This window comes from Rhipicephalus sanguineus, unplaced genomic scaffold (genome assembly GCF_013339695.2).
Source record: "Rhipicephalus sanguineus isolate Rsan-2018 unplaced genomic scaffold, BIME_Rsan_1.4 Seq902, whole genome shotgun sequence".
Lineage (NCBI taxonomy): Eukaryota > Metazoa > Arthropoda > Arachnida > Ixodida > Ixodidae > Rhipicephalus > Rhipicephalus sanguineus.
Window position 1 is genome coordinate 35,326 of NW_023616252.1, and position 19,576 is coordinate 54,901.

Below are 19,576 nucleotides of genomic sequence, written 5' to 3' on the forward strand. Positions count from 1 at the left end.
CCGGATAACCGGCTTTGCTGCAAAACCGGTTTGTTGTTGCTGCACTAGACGAGAGTCGAGCTACGCGGGAAACGCCGCCGGACGCCGCGCGCATGCGCCGCAGCCTCCGTTTCACTGGAAGCCACGAAAGCAGCGCCGCATCTCAGGCTTTACTTCTTTTACCTTAGAAACAAACGAGAATTGACAATAACATACATATTCAAATTTTCAGCCCTCGTTCTGGTGCGTCTAAAAGCATTAGACTACGTACAACAAAGTGCTTAAGACTGCATACGTCTGGTTCATGGCGCTCGCGCTAGGCTGCGCGACATACCGGTTTTTGTTACTTTTAAACGCGATTTAAAAATATAAATCCTACTCAGATCGCGAAAAGTATTCTGGAATCTGTCACTATAATTCACGGCCTCTTCATTTCCACCAGGATCTAATCACCCATTCTGGCCAGTTGTCGGTCCCTTTAATCAAAGCAAAGTGACTTAGATATTGCAAAGGAAGCACAGCAGGTTTCTAAAGTTAGGATTGCATCTTTAACATTGTAATTTGATATGTTTCATCTAAGAGCAAGGTCAGCAGACAGGTTGCCATAGGAAATATACTTTGAGGCAAGTACTTAGTCCTTGCATGCGAACTGATCACAGCTGCCCATGCTACTGAGAGACTATACGTGCAATTGAGAAAAGCTATAAAACTGGAGCATAAAAGAGCTCTAATTAACGCGCTCATCAAATGAACTCTTCATGGAGCATTTAAAAGCTCCAATTAATGCGCTCGCCAAATGAACACCTCGAACCATTCCCCAAGCCTTCAGCATATAAAAAAAAAGGCACAAGGCAAGGTAGGTTCTTCACCTGTCGGAGAGTTGTCCAAAAATGATCATGGATGTCATGTAGCCTGCCATGTACACAGATTGGCTGAGAGAGACAAGCCAGCTTCTTGAACACACGAGATCCCACTGCGTGATATCATTGCCATGAACATGCACCTTCACAAAGAGAACATATCAAAGCACAGTGCCAGCCAGAAGAGGTGCACACAGCCGCTGTGTTCTAGAGCATGCCTAAAAATTCAGCAGTGCACATCACAAATGCTGCCAGGCAAATATACATGACAGGCACCTAAGGCTTACGTCAAATGCATGCTGGTCAACATTCACACATGCCAAGCAGTTGCCGATGCATGTGGCCGCATTGTTACAGCACTCCCCATCACTGTGCAACCTTGATTACCATTTCTATAGTATAACTACCAGGGAAGCAAATGGCAAAGCTAGGGGTAGGAGTGGAACAACTGAGCAACTGCGAAAAGAGAGGCACGCAATTTGAGCAGGAGTCAGACTTACTTTAGTGACATAAGAAGGAACACCCACACAAACTTTCTTGTACTTTACTGAAACATGTTCATTACGTTACAATGCTGGCCATTTAAACAATAGCAAGAGAAGCTCAATCAGTAAAGCTGTTGGACACAGGTTTATCACCAATCAGATTAAGTGCTACAAATTTCAAATGTTGGCACCACTTTCCAGATGTGGAGATGGTATGTGGATAAAAGGGCTTTATAATTACCACACAATGTTTATTTATTGGACAACGCTGGCTATGTAATCCAGCTGCAAAGGGACAAAGCTTCCTTAACACTGATGGTCATGTGCACTTCATGATCACCTTCAAGGTTCACAGCCCATACTGCTACAGAAGGTGATAGGGTGGATGCCACAAAAAAGTGCCAACATTCTTTATTACCAGGCTCCTTTACCCTGAGAGAGTCATGTGTTGCACGTTTTGGGCACAAAGCATACCACTTTAACTTTCACATGCCTAGCTGCAGGCACACGCTGCCGTAACTCACATTTACCCTACTGTTGTATAAATTTTATGCAGCACTGAGGTCATGAGCTGTTGTCAGTGCAGCATGTACTTTGCACAAGCATGAACTAATAGCATAAAGTAGTAGAGATGCTAGATTTACAGTATGCAAATGCTGCAAATGTTTAAAGTGCAAATATTATACCATTCGTAAAGGTAAAAGAAAAAGAAACAAAGCTCCATTCATCCACTGTTTCACAGTAAAGAACATGACCTGTTGTCAGACACTCATGCAAGTGATGCTGAAAGTGATACTAAACTCTGCAAAACAATTATTAACAACACATCTTTCTGAGCAAAAGATGCGACGTCTTCTATGCCGTTGACAAGAGGGAGAAACAAACATGTGCAGATGCATGCAGCTGCGAGCAACTTGCACGTAACATATGGCAAAAGTGTATAAGGAAGTTCACACCTTTCCAAACACTTTAAAAACAGTGGCATTCCCGTTAGGGTGTATTTTTGTCACACGACTATACTGTCATCTGGCTTGTTCGCATTTCTTTTCTTGAAAACTATGTGCCCACTACTTTGCTATCAAATACACTGTCACAAACACAATGTGCATGCCATTCGTGGCCTAAAAATATTGGGCATGTAGTGATGAAGCAAAGAATGATGTCATACTGTGTGTTACAGGGAGCTTGGCAGTTATTTACTACACAGAATCAGTGTGACAGTCTTACGATCTTGTGTTGGTACGCCGGCAAGCTGTCAAAATTTTTTTTTCAATGCTGCTCCTGACTGCCAAGCTGCCCGTGGTTGAGGAGCAGAAACTGTCATTACTGCTATAAGCTTATTGTCAGCAATTCTCTTCCGGCAAGTGTTTACTTTTTCCAGTACCCAGAAGTCTCTTTTTCTGCCAGTGCATCCCTTTCATCACCACTATATAAACATTAAGCTGTTGTTTCCTTCGGCGAGTTCGGTCTTACTTTCCGCAAGCAAAATGCTCACCTGATCGACGACGGTGCGCTTGTAGTGACTGTGGTCGTACTCCCAGGAGTTGCACCTCACCGTAGTGTTGGTTTCGAAATCATACTCCTCGCAATGACTGTAGTGCTCAGCCCCTTGTCTCATCTCCTTGGGAATTGCCAGCTGCTTCCACTCGTCGTTGGTCAGGTTGTCGAAGCCCGCGCCAGGGGGCCTTGCGCACCAGTGGTCGATCTTTGGCGCCACAGCAGTGATGATGAGGTTGTGGTACGCGCCAAACATGCTGATCGTGACGGCAAAGAGGAACACGATCCGTTGGAATGGACCATATGCCCCGAAGATACTGGTCAGCTCGACCTTATCCTCTTTGATCATGGCTTTGCGTGATGTTGAACCACCGTTGCAAATTGTCTCGACTACTAGCTGCTCACTTTCTTCAGCACTTCCGTCCCCTGCTTCGGGGTCTCTGTAAGTGGAAGGACAGCAATTCTTAAATACAAAGTTATATACCAATGGACTAACTGTCTATACACCTCTCGCACGGAAGAAGTAATAATAACTGTTTGGGTTTAACGTCCCAAAATCCTGATACGATTACGAGGGACGCTGTAGTGGAGGGCTCCGGAAATTTCGAGGTGCACCTAAATCTAAGAGATCGGCCTCAAGCATTTTTGCGTCCATTGAAAATACGGCCGCCACAGCCGGGATTCGATCCCACGATCTTTAGTTCAGCAATCAAACACCATAACCACTAGACCACCGTGACGGGTGCATGGAAAAAGAGCTGTGGACACTATCACAACTTTTCAATTCACAGTATTCTATGTGTGTACCAAATCCAGACCAAATTGTTCTTGTAGTGAACAGCACAAAGCAAACTAAACGAAAGGACACGATCACAACTTTTGCATACGAGGTATGCTTTCTGTATACCAGAGCTAGACCAAAAAGTTGGTATGGTGAACAGTGCAGAACAAACTAAACACGAAGAAAGGATCACAAACAAAGTGCCGGGCTTGTCACACAGTGTAATCAAAAACAGCGTCGCATGATGCAAAGTTTGTAGGTTTGGCTCACAAAGGCGGCAAGTTGTCTTTTCATCGACTTTTAATTAATTTTCATTTTACACCCTAATTACACCTCAATTCATAACTACAAATAACACCCTCTACGCTTTTTCCTTAGCTTACTTACTATCTGTCGGCTATTTAAGGTTACGTCCATTGAAAATGGGCAGGCAATGCTGGCGTCAGAAAAGTCTTCGACACCATTCATCAGGGTATACTACTTAATAAATTAGAACGCTATGGCTTCCGTAGGGGAAGTCTAGAATTTTTTTTAAGCTACCTTACGAACAGACAACAAACAATTCACTTTTGCAATGCTAATTCAGAATTTTTACCAGTTACATCTGGAGTACCCCAGGGATCTGTATTGGGACCCATTTTATTTTCTATATATGTGAATGACCTCCCATCAATATTACGTAACTTCACTCCTGTCATGTATGCTGATGACACTGCTTTCATTTGCGCAGACAGCCCATAGATGGAGCTTTAAGCATGGCTAATGAAGAAATGAAACTAATTTGTGATTGGTTGCAAGCCAATAAACTGCTTTTAAATGTTAGGAAGACAAAATACATGGTGATTCATTCACCAAGCGAAGTTAATGCTCTGGACTCGTGTGTGCTTCAACCTGAGAGGTAAACCATAGAAAGAGTGAGTAACCTGCCATACCTTGGCGTTGTACTAGATCATCATTTCAACTGGAAAATGTATATTGATTCTGTCTGCAAAAAACTCACTATAGACTGCTTTACACTTTTCAGATGTCACCAGTACTTCGATGCAGCGACATTGAGAACAATTTATTTTGCCATCTTTCATAGTCAACTGTCATATTGTATTGAAGCTTGGGGCCATACATACGATTCTTACATAAAGCCACTAACAGTTCTTCAAAAATCCATTTTAAGTCAAATGCAAACTCAACTAAACCACTCTTTCGTCAATACCAAATCATGCTCCTATAACAACTCATAAATTAGAAAACAACAATAATGGTGTACAAGTATCTAACAAGCAATGTTCCCCTTCACTGCTCTTTCTTTATACCTTCACAATTTCAAACAAGAGGCTATCACCATGGTAACTTCCTAAAACCACTGCTTAATAATGTATATGGGAAAAGGGCAACTTTCTAGTGTTGGTACGTCGACGTCACTGTAGAATAACCTACCTGTTCAAGTAAACCAACACAATGCTTTCATTTTGATGCTTAAACGTCACTACAAGGAACTGTATTGGAATATTTATGCTTTGTAATATAACCTGACACGCTGTTAAACTAAATTATGTTTTGTATGCTAACCGAAAATGCTACTAAACAGATGTATAAAAGTGTTTTAATTATGTTTAGTATGCAGACCTAAAATACTCTTAGACTGTCATGTATAAGTTAGATGTTTCAATATATTCTGTATGCTAAGCTACCATGCCGTTAAATAATTGTGTAACTCTGTCTCCTGCCTGTACTTTTATGTATAATAGCATGGATACAGCATTATGCTAAGGAACAAGATCCTTGTAACATGTTTTTGTTTGACCATATTTCGTTTAATAAAGTTCGATTCAATTCAATTCATTGCTTAGAAGTATGCTGGCCAACTTTTTAGGTTATTAATCATACTTTATTTTGACAGATCCCCTAGCTGTTCGAGCGCTGTTCAATAAAGGAAAAGACTTGAAGAGACGGACAAGGACAACATGTTTCTCAGACGTTTGGTGAAGAAGAAAAAAAGAAGTGGAAAATCAAACACACCCATGCTGAGAGAAGACTTAAGTTCTTACGAATACATCGAAAATTCGAAGAGGGAACACATCGAATACATCGAAGAGAGAACGACACCAGCGCTGGTGTCGTTCCCCGTGTGTCAGTCTGCGCTAGAAAAGTTATTACGAAGCTAGGTGAGTGTTAGTAATGTCAGCGAAATACGCGTCGGCGCTATTAAGAATTGAAAGAATGAGTTACTTGGAAGTTGAGTCGACGCTGTAGCAGTTTCCGCGTATCAGCACGAACGATATGAGAGGGGCTTTTCTATATGTATGTACTTTAGAGTCAGCGAGTGTTCACGGTGCCAACAGCAGCACAAACACGATAAAGCTGACCTTTCCCCTCACGCGGAGAGCAGCTTTGCGGGAGGGCAGCGACTATCAAACACCGAATAAATAAAACTGAGCTTACGTATGCCGGCTCGCAATAGCAGAGCCAGATGCGTTGCGGCAAAGTAGCCCTGCGGGCATGACTCCGTCGACGAGAGAAAAAAACAAAAAAAAGTAATATGCAGCGCGCAATCACATAATGAAACAGAAACCGGCTCTTTCGTAACGTTCTCGGATGTGCCAAACTGCACTTGAAATACAGCGCAACCACCTCCGCCTTGAACAAGGTCGCGACTGATATCAAACATACGCATGCTCGTTCAAAACAGTCTCAAAATGTATCTTCGTTTCCCTCGGAAACAAGCGGCCGCGGGTTCACGTGGAGAGTTAAATTTTCCTGGTAAGGGGGGTGGGTGTTTTCTCACATTTGATGTCCCTGCACTTTCCGCGTCCCAGATAGCGCACAAATACGCGAAATCGGTGCAAAGCGAAAGCTTCTTGATATGACATCAATCCGCGCTGAAGAAAGCAAGCGGTATTGAAAGCGACAAGTGCCAGTTCACCTTTTAAAGAGTGCGTCGGATGTGCTGGGATGGTTCCGTCAGCCGCATGAGGCAGCTCGCAGAGTGTTGATGGGCTTGGAATAAAAGCGAGCGGCAGTCTCGACATCCGAAGAAAGGCGGGCGAGGCGGGTACCACGTGAGCAGGAAAGGATTGCACTTGTCAGACAAGCAGGCTCCTTGAGCAACACATCTTGTCTGCTTAGAGCATTACGTGCGCCGAATAACGCGGTGACATACTTTCAATTCGCGTTAAGAGGAATGTAAGAAGACCGGAAAGCAAACAAGGCGGGGAGGCCGTTGCAAGTTGTGGTAGAAACCGCGGAAACGGTGAAGAGCGAATGGGGTAAAGGCGGGGCCAGTGGGCACCCCTTCCGATGACGACAATATGGAGTGAAAGTTACGCCTCAAGGATGAAGCCGTAGCCACCTTAAGATGGAGGCCGCCATCTTAGGAGGGGCAGAATAAACCAGTGTTCATCGAAGCAACGGAAGCCTGTTCCTCCCAAGCCCTAGGAATTTAATATGGCAAGTTTGCCCAGTCAAATACCGATTAATGTGTGTTTTTGTGTAACTGGTTTCCTCAAGAAACCTCAAGTGATCATTACTCATTTCGATATGTTACTTTCGTCGGGAACAACGATCTCTAGCAAAACAAAATACCTTGACCTCGACACCACCGAAAAGAAGGCTGGGCAAGCGCTGCAGTTTTATTTTTGCCGGCTTCATCCAGTCTTCGGCTGACATCGGCAGAAGACTAGTCGACGAAACAATCTATTGACGAGCAGGAATCAGGGGACGAGCATGAAATACGAGAAGCAGTAGCTAGCCAGAAATTTTTTTCGGGAGGGGGGGGGGGGGGCAGGGCCGTAACTACGGGGGGCTTAAGGGGTTCTGACACCCCCCGAACTCTTTTCATGCTTTAATTAACTGTGACACTAAAATACTTGCACGCCTTCACAGCAACCACAAGTCGCCAAAGTTAGCCGTTCTGCACAAACACCCCCCGAAAAAGATTCCTGGGTACAGCCCTGGGTGTGGGTGGGTGTTAGCCGTACTTTATGCATGCTCGTGCGTGCGTATATGTGCGTGTACATGTACACATGCTGCAAAATTTGAAAATTTCGGGGAGGGGTTTAAACTCCCCCCCTCCCCAGGCCCAAATAATTTGGATTTTTCTTCGGTCTTGAAAGTTGACCAAGATCCTACGCGCTTCTGGCGAGATTCGCCCTCAGACAAAATTTCTGACTGCGGCGCCTTGGAGTCGCTGATCTGGTTACATTTTTTTTTCTTGCTCGGCCCCCAGGCGGTCTTTTTTCGGGAAAATGAAAAGTGGCGCGATATAATGCAGCCCACTATGCAGCACGCGACCCGGCGCCACAGGGAAGAAAACAGGGGAATGAAATAACAGAGGAAGAGGATTAACTACGAGGACAGCGAGAAGGACAAGCATCATCATCAGCAGCAACAACAAAAGCTCCTTGTTTCTACTTTCACATTGAAGTGCCAGATTGGCCACTGCCTCAGTTTCAATGTGAGCCAGTTGGTCTGAGGATGTACAGGGTCGGCCAAATCTAAGGTGAACACCTCATTGGCATTGAGGCCTCGAGGGAACGTTATTTGACGTCTAATCACATAGTATCGATAGGCACAATAAAAGAACGGAGAAATCACCATCTCCCGCTAAAGCGGACCATGAGGCGATGCGAAGCAGCGTTTCTGCATGTCGAGCCTGCGTTTCAGAGGAGGAGTGGAGAAGGGATGGGAGAGGTGTAGTGGAGAGTAGGTGTGTGGAGAGGGCTTGCGCATGCGCAGTAAGGGTGGTCACGCCGCACACCACCGGTTTGAACTCCGCCATAAGATGCTTCGCATCTAATAATTTTACGATTTATGTATTAAACACCAGCTAGGTCTCGAATACTAATGAGGTGCTCATGCACCTTACATGAGGACGACCCTGTACACCTTCATTAAGAACAAACTCTGATGTACACTGCAATGTCGTGCAAATGCGGCCGGCGGCGAACGCGCGTTCTTTTCCATCACGTGCATAGAATGCGCTGCTATCGCGGTCGCGTTACAGCGAAACGGAATACCTGGCCGATGCAAAAGATACATTTGTAAACACATACTTGTGTTACGGTTTAAGCGCGATCAGCTAAACTGAACGTGAACCCAGCCGGAAGCCGCGCTGTCCAGCTCGGATCCGACCGAATATCAGCGGTTGTCAAAACACAACGGCAAAGCCGGGCATGGAGCCATACCTTTAGCAAACATCGTAGGTGTCAACGGCGGACACCTGCGCGCTGTTCGCTGACGACCCTGATACTGGCAGCATACAGCGACGCCGCAAAAAAATATATGTTACCGACTCCATAAAGACACTGTGTTGGCGTTGGTGTTGACGATCGTGTGATGGTTGTTAATTAAACGTTATGCCACCGTAGTTATCTCGCAGATATTGCTACATCGCCACATAATATTTTTTCATTAGTTATTTCTTCCTCCTCCTCTGCATTCTACGACTGTAGATGCCCCCCCCCCCCTGAAATGTTTCAATTTCGCATATGTGTATATATACACGCACACATATAAAGACACACGTATATAAATAACGGGTGGTTAAATCCCCCAGCAAAATATTTTTGACTATATATATATATATATATATATATATATATATATATATATATATATATATATATATATATATATATATATATATATATATATATATATAACCTTCTCAAAAAATCAGGAAACTGTGATATTTGATTGCTGCCTTCAGAATTGGTTTTTCTGTAGTAGCAGGCATTTTAAGATGGCTAAAGTAATTGTTTAGCACTGTAATTAAAAAAGTTTAATTAATTAACGTTTTAATTAGTGGAGTTAGGTGGTTGTGTCAAATGGGAGAATTGAAGTTCTTCATGCCAGAAACCCAACCCAAGTTTGAGATTTCGAAAAAGTCGCATCTAGTAATAATTACAAAGTAATGAAATTCAACCAAAGTCAATGGCGAAACCTAAACAAAAACATGGAACAACGCAACTGCCATATTCTTCTGAGACGTCCAAAATGAGTGAATGACTTTTTCTGTAGCGCTAGGCATCTTAAGATGGTTAGAGACATGACTTGAGGCAGTAATTAAGAAAGTTCAATTAATTAACTTTTTAATTAGTGGAGTTAGGTGACTGTGTCAAATTGGGGAATTGAAGTTCTTAGTGCCAGAAACCCATCCCAACATTGAGATTTCGAAAAAGCGGCCTCTAGTAATAATTACGAAGTAATGAAATTCAACCGATTTCGATGGCTTTCGCTGTTGAAAGCCATTGCACTTCGTTGAATTTCATTACGCCACAACAATTACTAGAGGACGCTTTTTCGAAATCTCAAAGGGCGGATGGGTTCCTCGCATGAAGAACTTCAATTCTCCCATTTGACACAATCACCTAACTCCACTAATTAAAAAGTTAATTAATGTAACTTTCTTAATTACTGTCCTAAATGATGTCCTTAACTACCTTAAGATTCCTGCCGCTACAGAAAAAAGCAATTCTGAAAGCCCCAAGCAAATATCATATTTACCTGATTTTTTTAGAAGGTTGGACACATTTCTTGAAACACCCTATATATATATATATATATATATATATATATATATATATATATATATATATATATATATATATATATATATATACTGTGCACATTGATCGCACTTCATCGTTCTCATTTCTACGTGGCCATCATCATCCCTGTTCTTCGTGGTTTTGTGCCGAGGCAGACACTGAGGAATAAACGGTTCTGCTGGCGTTCTCTGGTCCGGTCGTCCTGCGTCTTCCACAGTGGTGGAGGTGCGGGAAGTGCGCATCGGGACAGCGCGTGGGCATCATGATGGCATTTGCCAGACTTGTAAGTGATGGTAAAGTTGTATTCTTGTAAGCGCAGTATCCAGCGCCCTAGACGTCCCGACAATATATATATATATATATATATATATATATATATATATATATATATATATATATATATATATATATATATATATATATATATATATATATATGGAGGATGGGGTGTGGTTCAACCATGCTTTATATATGTGTGCGCTTATATGTACACCTACAAAATCTAAGAATATCGTGCGGTTGGGGGGGGGGGGGGGGGGAGGGTTGGAACATCCAAACCACCCGGCTGGCTACGCCACTGTCAGCGAGGTTGATGGCTTACAACTGACACGACAGATGGCTCGTTCTTCAGTAGAAACGTACACCGCTTGCGAAAATTCTTGTACGCGACGACACTACCGTTATCTTGTCACAGAGCGGTTCTTTTTTCTTTCTTTCTTTCTTTTACACTGATGCTGCTAGAGCGTGCGATTAAAAGCCCCTTTGAAACATTATACGCCTATATTCGCGGTGCCCTAGAAAAAACTAGGTCATTGACCGAGCTAACGTTAGTACGATATCTGGAACATGTTACGAGCGATGTCAAGGCAAATTTTTGAACTATATGGCCTAATTTGGGGTTTATGAAATAAAGTGAACTTTCTAACACTCGCTTTACGCTTAGTATCGCTATCACGAAGTTATTATTTTCACCAATTGTCCGGGAGGTACAAGTACAGCAACTTTGTATTTACTGAGCGCAGGAGCCGTATTACGATAACGTGATTAGCACAGAAAGTTTGAAGCAAGATAATTGGGTCATATATATGTGCGAAATTACAGTAGCGCTGAAGCATATTTTACAACCCTGTTTCACGAAGTTCCGAGTAAGTTTACTAAATTTCTTTAAAATCTTCACAAAGTGTGACAACAGAGTTAACATTTCACGGAAGTTGGAGAAGTTACGAGCGATTTTAGGGCAAACCTAAATTTCAGCAACAATACCTACAACCGCAGCAGCAAGAACATCTACTACAAAAGTAATTTCTTGATTTCAGTGTTCATAACATGTAGTGATCCCCCCCCCCCCCCCCCCCCCCCCCCCCCCCCCCCCACGCTTCGCACTGTGTTTAACACAGTTTCACAAACGGAACAAGTCCTTCTTCTACTCCTTTGTATTTCCAGCTTAGCTTGTGCTTCGTTATGCGTGAACAGTCTCTATCATCTTGTCCTTCTATATGCATTGTGTTGTGTTATCGTATTCTGCCCATGGGCGTCCGGAGGGAGGTGCAAGGGGGGCGCCCCCCCCCCCCTTAGAATTGCGGTTAATAATTTTCTATGGAGAGCTACATAGCTTGATTGGCACACTCAGGCCCCACAAATTCGTGTGAGACATCCTTCAGTATTGCCAGCAAACATTGCACGTTATACATTACTACTCACCAATCTTGCCGGTGATGCATGTCACGGCAGTGAAAGAAAGGCTCGATGTGTTGTAGACCCCCCCCCCCCCCCTCGACCTCTTGCGGATGCACTCCTCTGCAAAAAGTTCTGCGGACGCCCTTGATTCTGCCCTGTAGTTCGGATTCTTGTTTTTTAGATTTGCCCTATTTTTGATCCACATTTTCTTCTTGTCAATATAGATTGCCTTCAATCAGCGCCGTGGTTTGTGTCCTTTCTTCGTCCCGTCTTTTAGCACTGCTTTCTACACTTAATCATGAACCAACCAACCCAAATGCTTACCTTATTGCCTTCAATGCGTCTGCTCCTTCTCATCATCATCATCATTATGATTATTATTATAATAATTATTATTATTATTATTATTACTACTACTACTACTACTACTACTACTACTACTACTACTACTACTACTACTACTATTAAGCGCAAGTCAAATACGCCAACGCTTTGTTTCACGAGTGATTAAAAAGAAACATATTTTTATATAGGAGGACAACAATGGAGAAAAAAAAAACTACTTCCACGTAAATACTTATACCATGGCCTCCGAGATTAGCCGGCGGCGCGCCACCGGGTAATCTCGGAGGCCATGCTTATACCCCTACGATTATTATTATTTCGTGCAGACCACGTATTATGTTGACCATTCGGCGGCTCATAAGCGAAAACAGCCAAAGAATGCGTAATATTTGCGTATACCACGGCATATGCGTACACGTGTAAAAAAAAAGTAATTAGAAATACGTACTGCGACGGTATAAGCTAACATAGCAACTTTTTTTTTTATCCCGTCCCCACGTTGTTATTCTGCGCGCATTCTGATGCAGCAGGTGAATAAGTACGTATATCTATGCGTGGCAACAGCTGCTTTCTGAATTCCACTCGAAAGATTAACTGCGCATCACAGAACACTTGCTCGTTGCATGTGCCTCGCTACCTGCGCAACTGGGCCACGATAATAGCGCGTGCGTGAAGCAGCACGGTTCCGAATTTACTCGGTTCTGACGATCCACGTGGGACTAACACATTTTAAAATTTCGGTACCCGTTATATTGGACACATGGCGTGCACGTCAATAATAGTAATATCTGGGCCAAAGTGCGTTGGCGGGCTAGTTGGTTTATCGTGCTAAGTTTGAACAGCGCGGCCATAGGTCGGCAAAAAGTGTGAAGCTCACTCAGGCTCACTCGTGGAATACATTTTGCTCAGAGGGCTCACTCGGACTCACCAAAATTTTCGCCAACCGGACTCACTCGGACTCAAACTCACTAAAAATTTTTCTCAACCGGACTCACTCGGACTCAAACTCACCAAAATATTACTCACTCGGATTCACTCAGAATCAGACTCACAGCTCGACCTGAGTCTGAGCGAGTCTGAGTGAGTCGACTCATGAGTCCATTCGCGTACAATTAGCTTTTTCGATCGTGGTGTCAATGCACTTCAACGCCAGTATCTCGCATAATCGGTGCTCTACGATACGCATCTTGATCTCGTGCCTTCAAATACGAGTTATCAGTGGTCGTAGTCCAGTAAGGACATTTTTATTGAAAGATATGACTGACCGAGATATTTATATAAAGCACTTCCCGTGAAAGAGTTTGCGGGATGGGGTCAAAACACCTTCCCCCGTAACTCGAGTCTCTGATCAATAAATGTTGAGCTGGCATATGAACGCTAGTTCGTTGAGGTATGTGTGAGCAGACGTGAGTATAAACGTGAGCCGACATAAGGCTGATAGTAACGCTGAAGTTGAGTAGTTATTACCATAGGTGGGCAAAAAAATGTGGAGCTCACTCCACTCACTCAAGAAATATATTTTGTGCTTAGGGCTCACTCAGACTCAGACTCACCAAAACTTCCCTCCACCGGACTCACTCGAACTCAGACTCACTAAACTTTTTTCTCAACCGGACTCACTCAGGCTCAAGCTCTCCAAAATATTACTGACTCGGACTCACTCAGACTCATACTCACAGCTCGATCTCAGTCTGAGTGAGCCGACTCATGAGTGAGCTTGCCGACCTATGAGCGCGACTGAACGCGGACAGAGTAGAACACGCACATACACGCACAGCGCTGACTTTCAACTGGAAATGTTTATTTTAATATGCACGTGGCGCATGTACATACGCGAGCAGGTGAAAACAAAACAAGAAAGATACCGAACAAGCAATGTTTTACCGCAATCACAACCTTTTGCCACCAAACTAGGGTGACGGATCGAGAAATGTCATTTCCTTGTCGGACAGTGACAAAGATGGCATGCCGACACACTTATCATTCATTTTTTTTTTCTATTTCACAGGCTTTGATAATTTCCCTTTGTCAATCTATCTTCAGCCTTGTTTAGAATACTCGTTTTTTCAAACATCGGAAAACAGCCGCATTTTTGACATCTGGAATATCTGGGGCAAGCCGTAGTGGAGGGCTCCGGAAATCGCGGCCATCTGGTATTCTCTAACGTACTCTGACACCGCGCAGTACACGGGCCTTTATAGCATCTCGCCTCCATCAAAATGCGGACGCGACGGCTGGAATTCCATTCCGCGACTTTCGGTTCTGCAGCCGAGCACCGTAACCACTGTACCACCGCGGCGGATGACGAGTGTATAATCAAAGCGCAATAATAAAGGCCTTACGCAAACCCTTCTGATTTCAACAAGGGCGGCGCCAAGACATTTTAAACGGGCGGGGGGGGGGGGGGGGGAGGAGGAGGAGGAGCAACATACGAAAATCGGGTTCCTTCGGGGGGGGGGGGGGGCAGAGAGGTGTTTCAATAACAATAACTATGTTTGCTTTTGGAGGGGCAAAGGGGGGCAGGCGAAAACTGGGTGGTGTAAAATGAGGGGGGGAGAGGGGGCTGTCCAATTGTTTCTAATGTTGCAAACCTGACGTCAGAGCTGTCGACAACGATGCCAGAGGAGGGTTCCGGGTTAATTTTGACTACGACGGGTTTCGCAACGACGACCCAGATCTTAGCACAAGAGGATTTTCGCATAATTCTACCTAAAGCAACGAGGGTACTCCCCGTCTGGAAATAGCACGCGCGACCTTTCTGTTTCGGCACAACGTGAGCGACTGCGCACATCTCTTTATAAATTTTTGTTGAAAAGAACACGTGCAGTCGCTTTGGACAAGCTTAGCAGCAATGAAGCCGTGGCTCTACAAACGCTTTAGCATAGTTTAACAGTCTAGCAATCTAGAAAAAAATATACAAGTACAAAAGAGCGCCGACGATGTTAGCGCATGTTGCGTTGTGTCCGCGTCCGTATCAGTTCCCTACGCACATCCTTCTTCTTTCACTATCTATCGCGCTATTCGCCTTTTCTGTCGGTTTCAAGATTGCGATAGCAGCAGCACGTGTTGTACCACAAGAAACTTCCGGTCACTTCAATTATCACTCGCTAACGCCGAAGCAGAAAGCGTGTTTTTTAAGTTGTGCCAGGAAAGACTATTTTTCCTGGCACAACTTAGCTTAGAAGAATATTTATTTAAAATATTTGGCCAGACACAGGGAGAAAAGAGTTGAAAATGCGCGGGCTACTAGCTACTTTTGTTCCCCGCCAATATAGGCTACGCCGGCGCGCAAAACCGGAAGCCGTCCAGCAGCTGTGTTTGTAAACAGCGAAAGGGCCTATATTAAACTGAACAGGAATAACAGTGGTGCCATGTAATGCTGAAGAATGTGCAGCAATCCGACATACACTTCTGGAATGCTGCGCGTTCTTTTGTGCTATAGCTCATTTTACCTTTTATACCACTTTTTTTAAAAGTACATTTTAGGCGGCATTCACTACACGCCGGTGTTGTCGGGAATTCGCGAGCTCCAGTTTTACCGCGGAGCAAAAAACAGCTCGTGCACGTGGCCCCAAGAAGCGTACAGGCAGACGTGAACCTGGATGCATGTCATATGCTGCGTGCCCATGGAGCAGGAAAAATAATCCAGCGGAAAGCTCCACGCGTTCCAATGCGGCAAACAAGCTCACGTGCTTGAGAGTTGCTTCGAAGCGGGCGCTTTGCTTCGGAGAAGTGGAATCGAGCTCCGATTGCGTCCTATCTGTAACCTTATATATCCCATCTCTGGCGAAGCGCGCCCCACATAAGGATAGCTCAGTCCCCCATAGTTCCCCAGATAGCTACCCAGACTCTGAAGCCGTGAATCATCACCGCTGTTTAGTATTTTTCACTGCTGTGCTTCTGTACTCTGATGACACCATGTCAGTTTAATAAGGGCGTGGCAGGAATTTTTTTTTTTTTGGGTGGGGGGCGGGTTCAACTTATGTATGTTCATGCGTGTGTTTGTATGTGTACATACATGCAAACTTGAAAAAAAAATATGGCTGATCCCTCCGTCATAGAAATCGGTACAACACGAAAGTGAAACGTGTCGTCACAGAAGTAGTTGACTGTTTATAGTGCATTGGTATATGAGAGCTTGTACAATGTCTACTGTTGTTTGGCAGACATAGCGCCGCTTTTTGTGGACGCACTCACGTTGACGCCTAGTGGCAAATCTCCGTACCGACGACTAACGGCCATGATCGTGATTTAACCCTTGCGGTAGCTGAAGTTGTCAAGACATACCTGGACACCGCATATGATGAATCCCGCGCAAAGATGGCATCGACAAGCACACAGTAAACACTGATACTCGATATACACTCCTTCATAGCGTCGTGAAACGCGAAGAGAAATGCGACGAGCGTCGTGTCTTCCCTCTAGCCTGGCCGTTAATTCTCACAGGGCGAGCGGAACACGGCCAGGCGAACGTCGGAGAGCTATTTTTCGATATGGATGGATGATATCAGCGTGGTTTGGCGTAAAGCAGCCACCTCGCCGTTTGTTAAAGCCTTGACGAAATTACACTTCTCCTATTGGAAACGCGCCGAATGGGACGGTCGTAGCAACCGCGCCGGAGCTAATTGAGGAAACACGATGTCCTTTTTTTCCGAGCCCGGTGGCCCACATGCCACCACCCCGTTATAAAGGGGACTCTCATAGCACCCATCCATCCACCCAAAAGCACTGTGAGAGGAAAGTGTGAAAGATAAAAGGCGCATCCATGTAGCCTCCGGTATGTGTTTGGCAGTAGCTCAGTGGGGTAAACGCCCGCCAGCCATCGTCGCGGACAGAGAGGTTATGCTTTCGACTGCTGTCAACGGAACTTTTTCTTATAGTTTTCTTTGCCCTCTGATGGCGTTCATTTTGCTGACGTATTTCCGTGACGGAAATACGTCATGAAAGCCTTGGTGGAACCCGGCATAAAACACTTTCGTGTTAAAATTTCGGGGGTGAACCCTCCGAACGCCCTCCCCCTGGCTACGCCCATGCAGATTACGTTTTCTTCTTTTTCTTTTTTAAGAAATGCACAATCAATTTTTAACGGCGCTCTCTTGAACTGATCATTACTACGAAGAGTGAGAAACGGGGGGTGCTAAATTCGAGGGCGCGTGATCGATTCCCAGAAACGGCGGCCGCATTTCGATGGGGTGGAAATGCCTAGCCAGAAATATTTTTCGGGGTTAAACCATACTTTATGTATGTTCGTGCGTGCGTTTGTATGCGTACGTGTATATGTACGCAAGCCAGAGGGGGGAGGGGTTGAGCCCCCCCCCCCCCCCCCCTCTGGCTACACCGCTTTCAGCGTAACATATCCTGACGGAGAAGTGGCGAGCGCCGAGTTACCAACAAAGGAAATGCAAGCGAGCCAGGTGTCGATTGTTGTTGCGGGAGAGAGAGAGAGAGTGAGAAAAAAAGACACTCCCCAAATAGTGCCAACTCTTTTTAGAGTTTTCTTAGAACACTGAAAAAAGGGGGCGTATTCGGGGTGTTTTCTGGCCACGCAACGATAATCAACACATGGCTTGCTCGCGTTTCCTTTCTTGGAAACTGTGTTTCTATATAAGGCACGCTATCAGTCACGCTGATTGTGAAGATGGCGCAGGGGCGCGCTGAGATAACGCAAGGAGAAGCACGCGAGGTAGATGACAAGAACCGTCGAGAGACAGAAATACGCACCAAGTACGCCCTCTCTTTAGAATGAGGGAGTAAACCAGTATTTCGCTGGACCACATGTTCGAAAAGCCTCAATACATAATCTCCCTAGTTGAAATTGGCAATAAAAATCCTAGTAATGTAAAAAAAAACATAAAGCTATCATATGGAACTTACACTATCAGCGTATGAGGCACGCGGCGCAGTGGCGGACTACGAATTGATTTTAACCGCTTGGGGTTCCTCAACGTACGCCCAAATCTAAGTACACGGGTGTCCTTGCATCCCGCTCCCGTTAAAGGGACACTAAAGGCAAATATTAAGTCGACGTTGATTGTTGAAATAGCAGTCCAGAAACCTCGTAGTGCTACTTTTGTGCCAAGGAAGTGCTTATTTTGAAATAAAATCACGTTTTAGTGATCCGCATCGCGTAAGCGCACTTCAAATCACCCGCCTGAAAGCAATCTTTCTGACGTCACTGTTGCCGTGCCCAACGCTGCCCGCCTTTACTGCGCGGCGGCGTGCACTGGCGGCGTGCACCATTCGGGCATCCGGGAACATCACATGCATGCGGCATTTTGTCGAACTTTCTGTCAGAGCGACTTTCACGAGCTCGCAAAACACACGCGGCAGTACGCATTACCGAAACTACCACTGAGACGCGACCGCGTGAGCGAAGCCGGGCGCCGGGCGAAGCGCAGTTCGGCGAAAACGGAACCTTTGAACCACGCGCGCCGTTCCCCATGGCAAAAGGTTCATGGAAAAAGGTTCATGGAAAAAAGGGTCTTTTTTCCATGAATTAAACAGAAACGAACAAGCGGCATTTTATTACGTCTCTTGATGCACGGAAGGTTCTTTTCTTTATTGCAGCTAGTTTGATTACTGGTGATTAATTGTATTCGGACGCTCTCACGTCATCGGGATCATTTCCAAAATGTCCCACTCGTGGCGCACGTCGTGTGATACATTTAGCTTAATTTCTTGGAAAGTAGGGCACTGCTGTTGATAATATTGCCGTTTTAGACGTTGTCATACATTGAGCTTTCACTCTGACAAATTGTTATTTGCCTTTACTGTCCCTTTAAAGGGCACCTAAGCAACCTCCGAAAATGCAAAGACTGAGCGCAGTATTCTCTCCTGGCGTTTCCCGTCTTTCCGGCACAATTCGTGACGCCAGCAGTCTGTTCGCGTGACGTCATAAGGATATAAGCTCCGGATTGATCCATATATATCAGTTGTAAATTGTCTACTATTCTGCTTTGCCATGCAGCTGCAGGCCCGTTCTACCTTGTCTCGCATGACTAACGTGCGCCATTCGTTTTGTGCGCTTTCGACTGCGCAAGCGGAGATACCAGCGTGTAGCCGATAAGCCGAAATCCCGATAGGTTCAACGCTTCGTGCCGACATTTTCCACGTGTTTTATGAAGAAATAAGAGCAGAGGAGGAGATATAGCGGCTGTGGGAAGGGTTGCTAAAACAAGATATAATTCAATTTTTCGTATTTGAACTCGGAGGTCGGCCAAAGCAACGTAGAACTGAATGATGGGGTGAATGAACGATTCCTTTTTTCGGGCCGCGGCTAATGCAATTGTTTGACCCTTTGACAATACCATGAACGTCGTATTCATAGCGTTCCACAAGGGCGTCGCGCTGCCACTTATCCAAACTGTGATATGTGAACACTGGCGTAGCCAGGAGGGGGTGCGGGGG

The 19,576-nt window shown here is 44.9% G+C and overlaps 1 protein-coding gene across 1 annotated transcript; it reads right to left on the reverse strand.

Annotated features, from left to right (window-relative positions):
* Window positions 1-828: 828 nt before the first annotated feature.
* LOC119378632 (organic cation transporter-like protein) lies at window positions 829-6,857 on the reverse strand. Its single transcript, XM_049411785.1, has 3 exons — window positions 6,523-6,857; window positions 2,820-3,261; window positions 829-952 (listed from the first exon to the last, which is right to left on the reverse strand). Exons 2-3 carry the CDS (start codon window positions 3,168-3,170, stop codon window positions 845-847), a joined length of 459 nt encoding a protein of 152 aa, XP_049267742.1. The 5' UTR covers window positions 3,171-3,261; window positions 6,523-6,857; the 3' UTR covers window positions 829-844.
* Window positions 6,858-19,576: the final 12,719 nt, after the last annotated feature.

Coding starts and splice junctions, on each gene's coding strand:
- LOC119378632 (XM_049411785.1), bottom strand. CDS start 3,170: ATGATCAAAGAGGATAAGGTCGAGCTGACCAGTATCTTCGGGGCATAT. Junction 953..2,819: donor AGCGCACCGTCGTCGATCAG/GTGAGCATTTTG, acceptor GATATCACGCAG/TGGGATCTCGTGTGTTCAAG.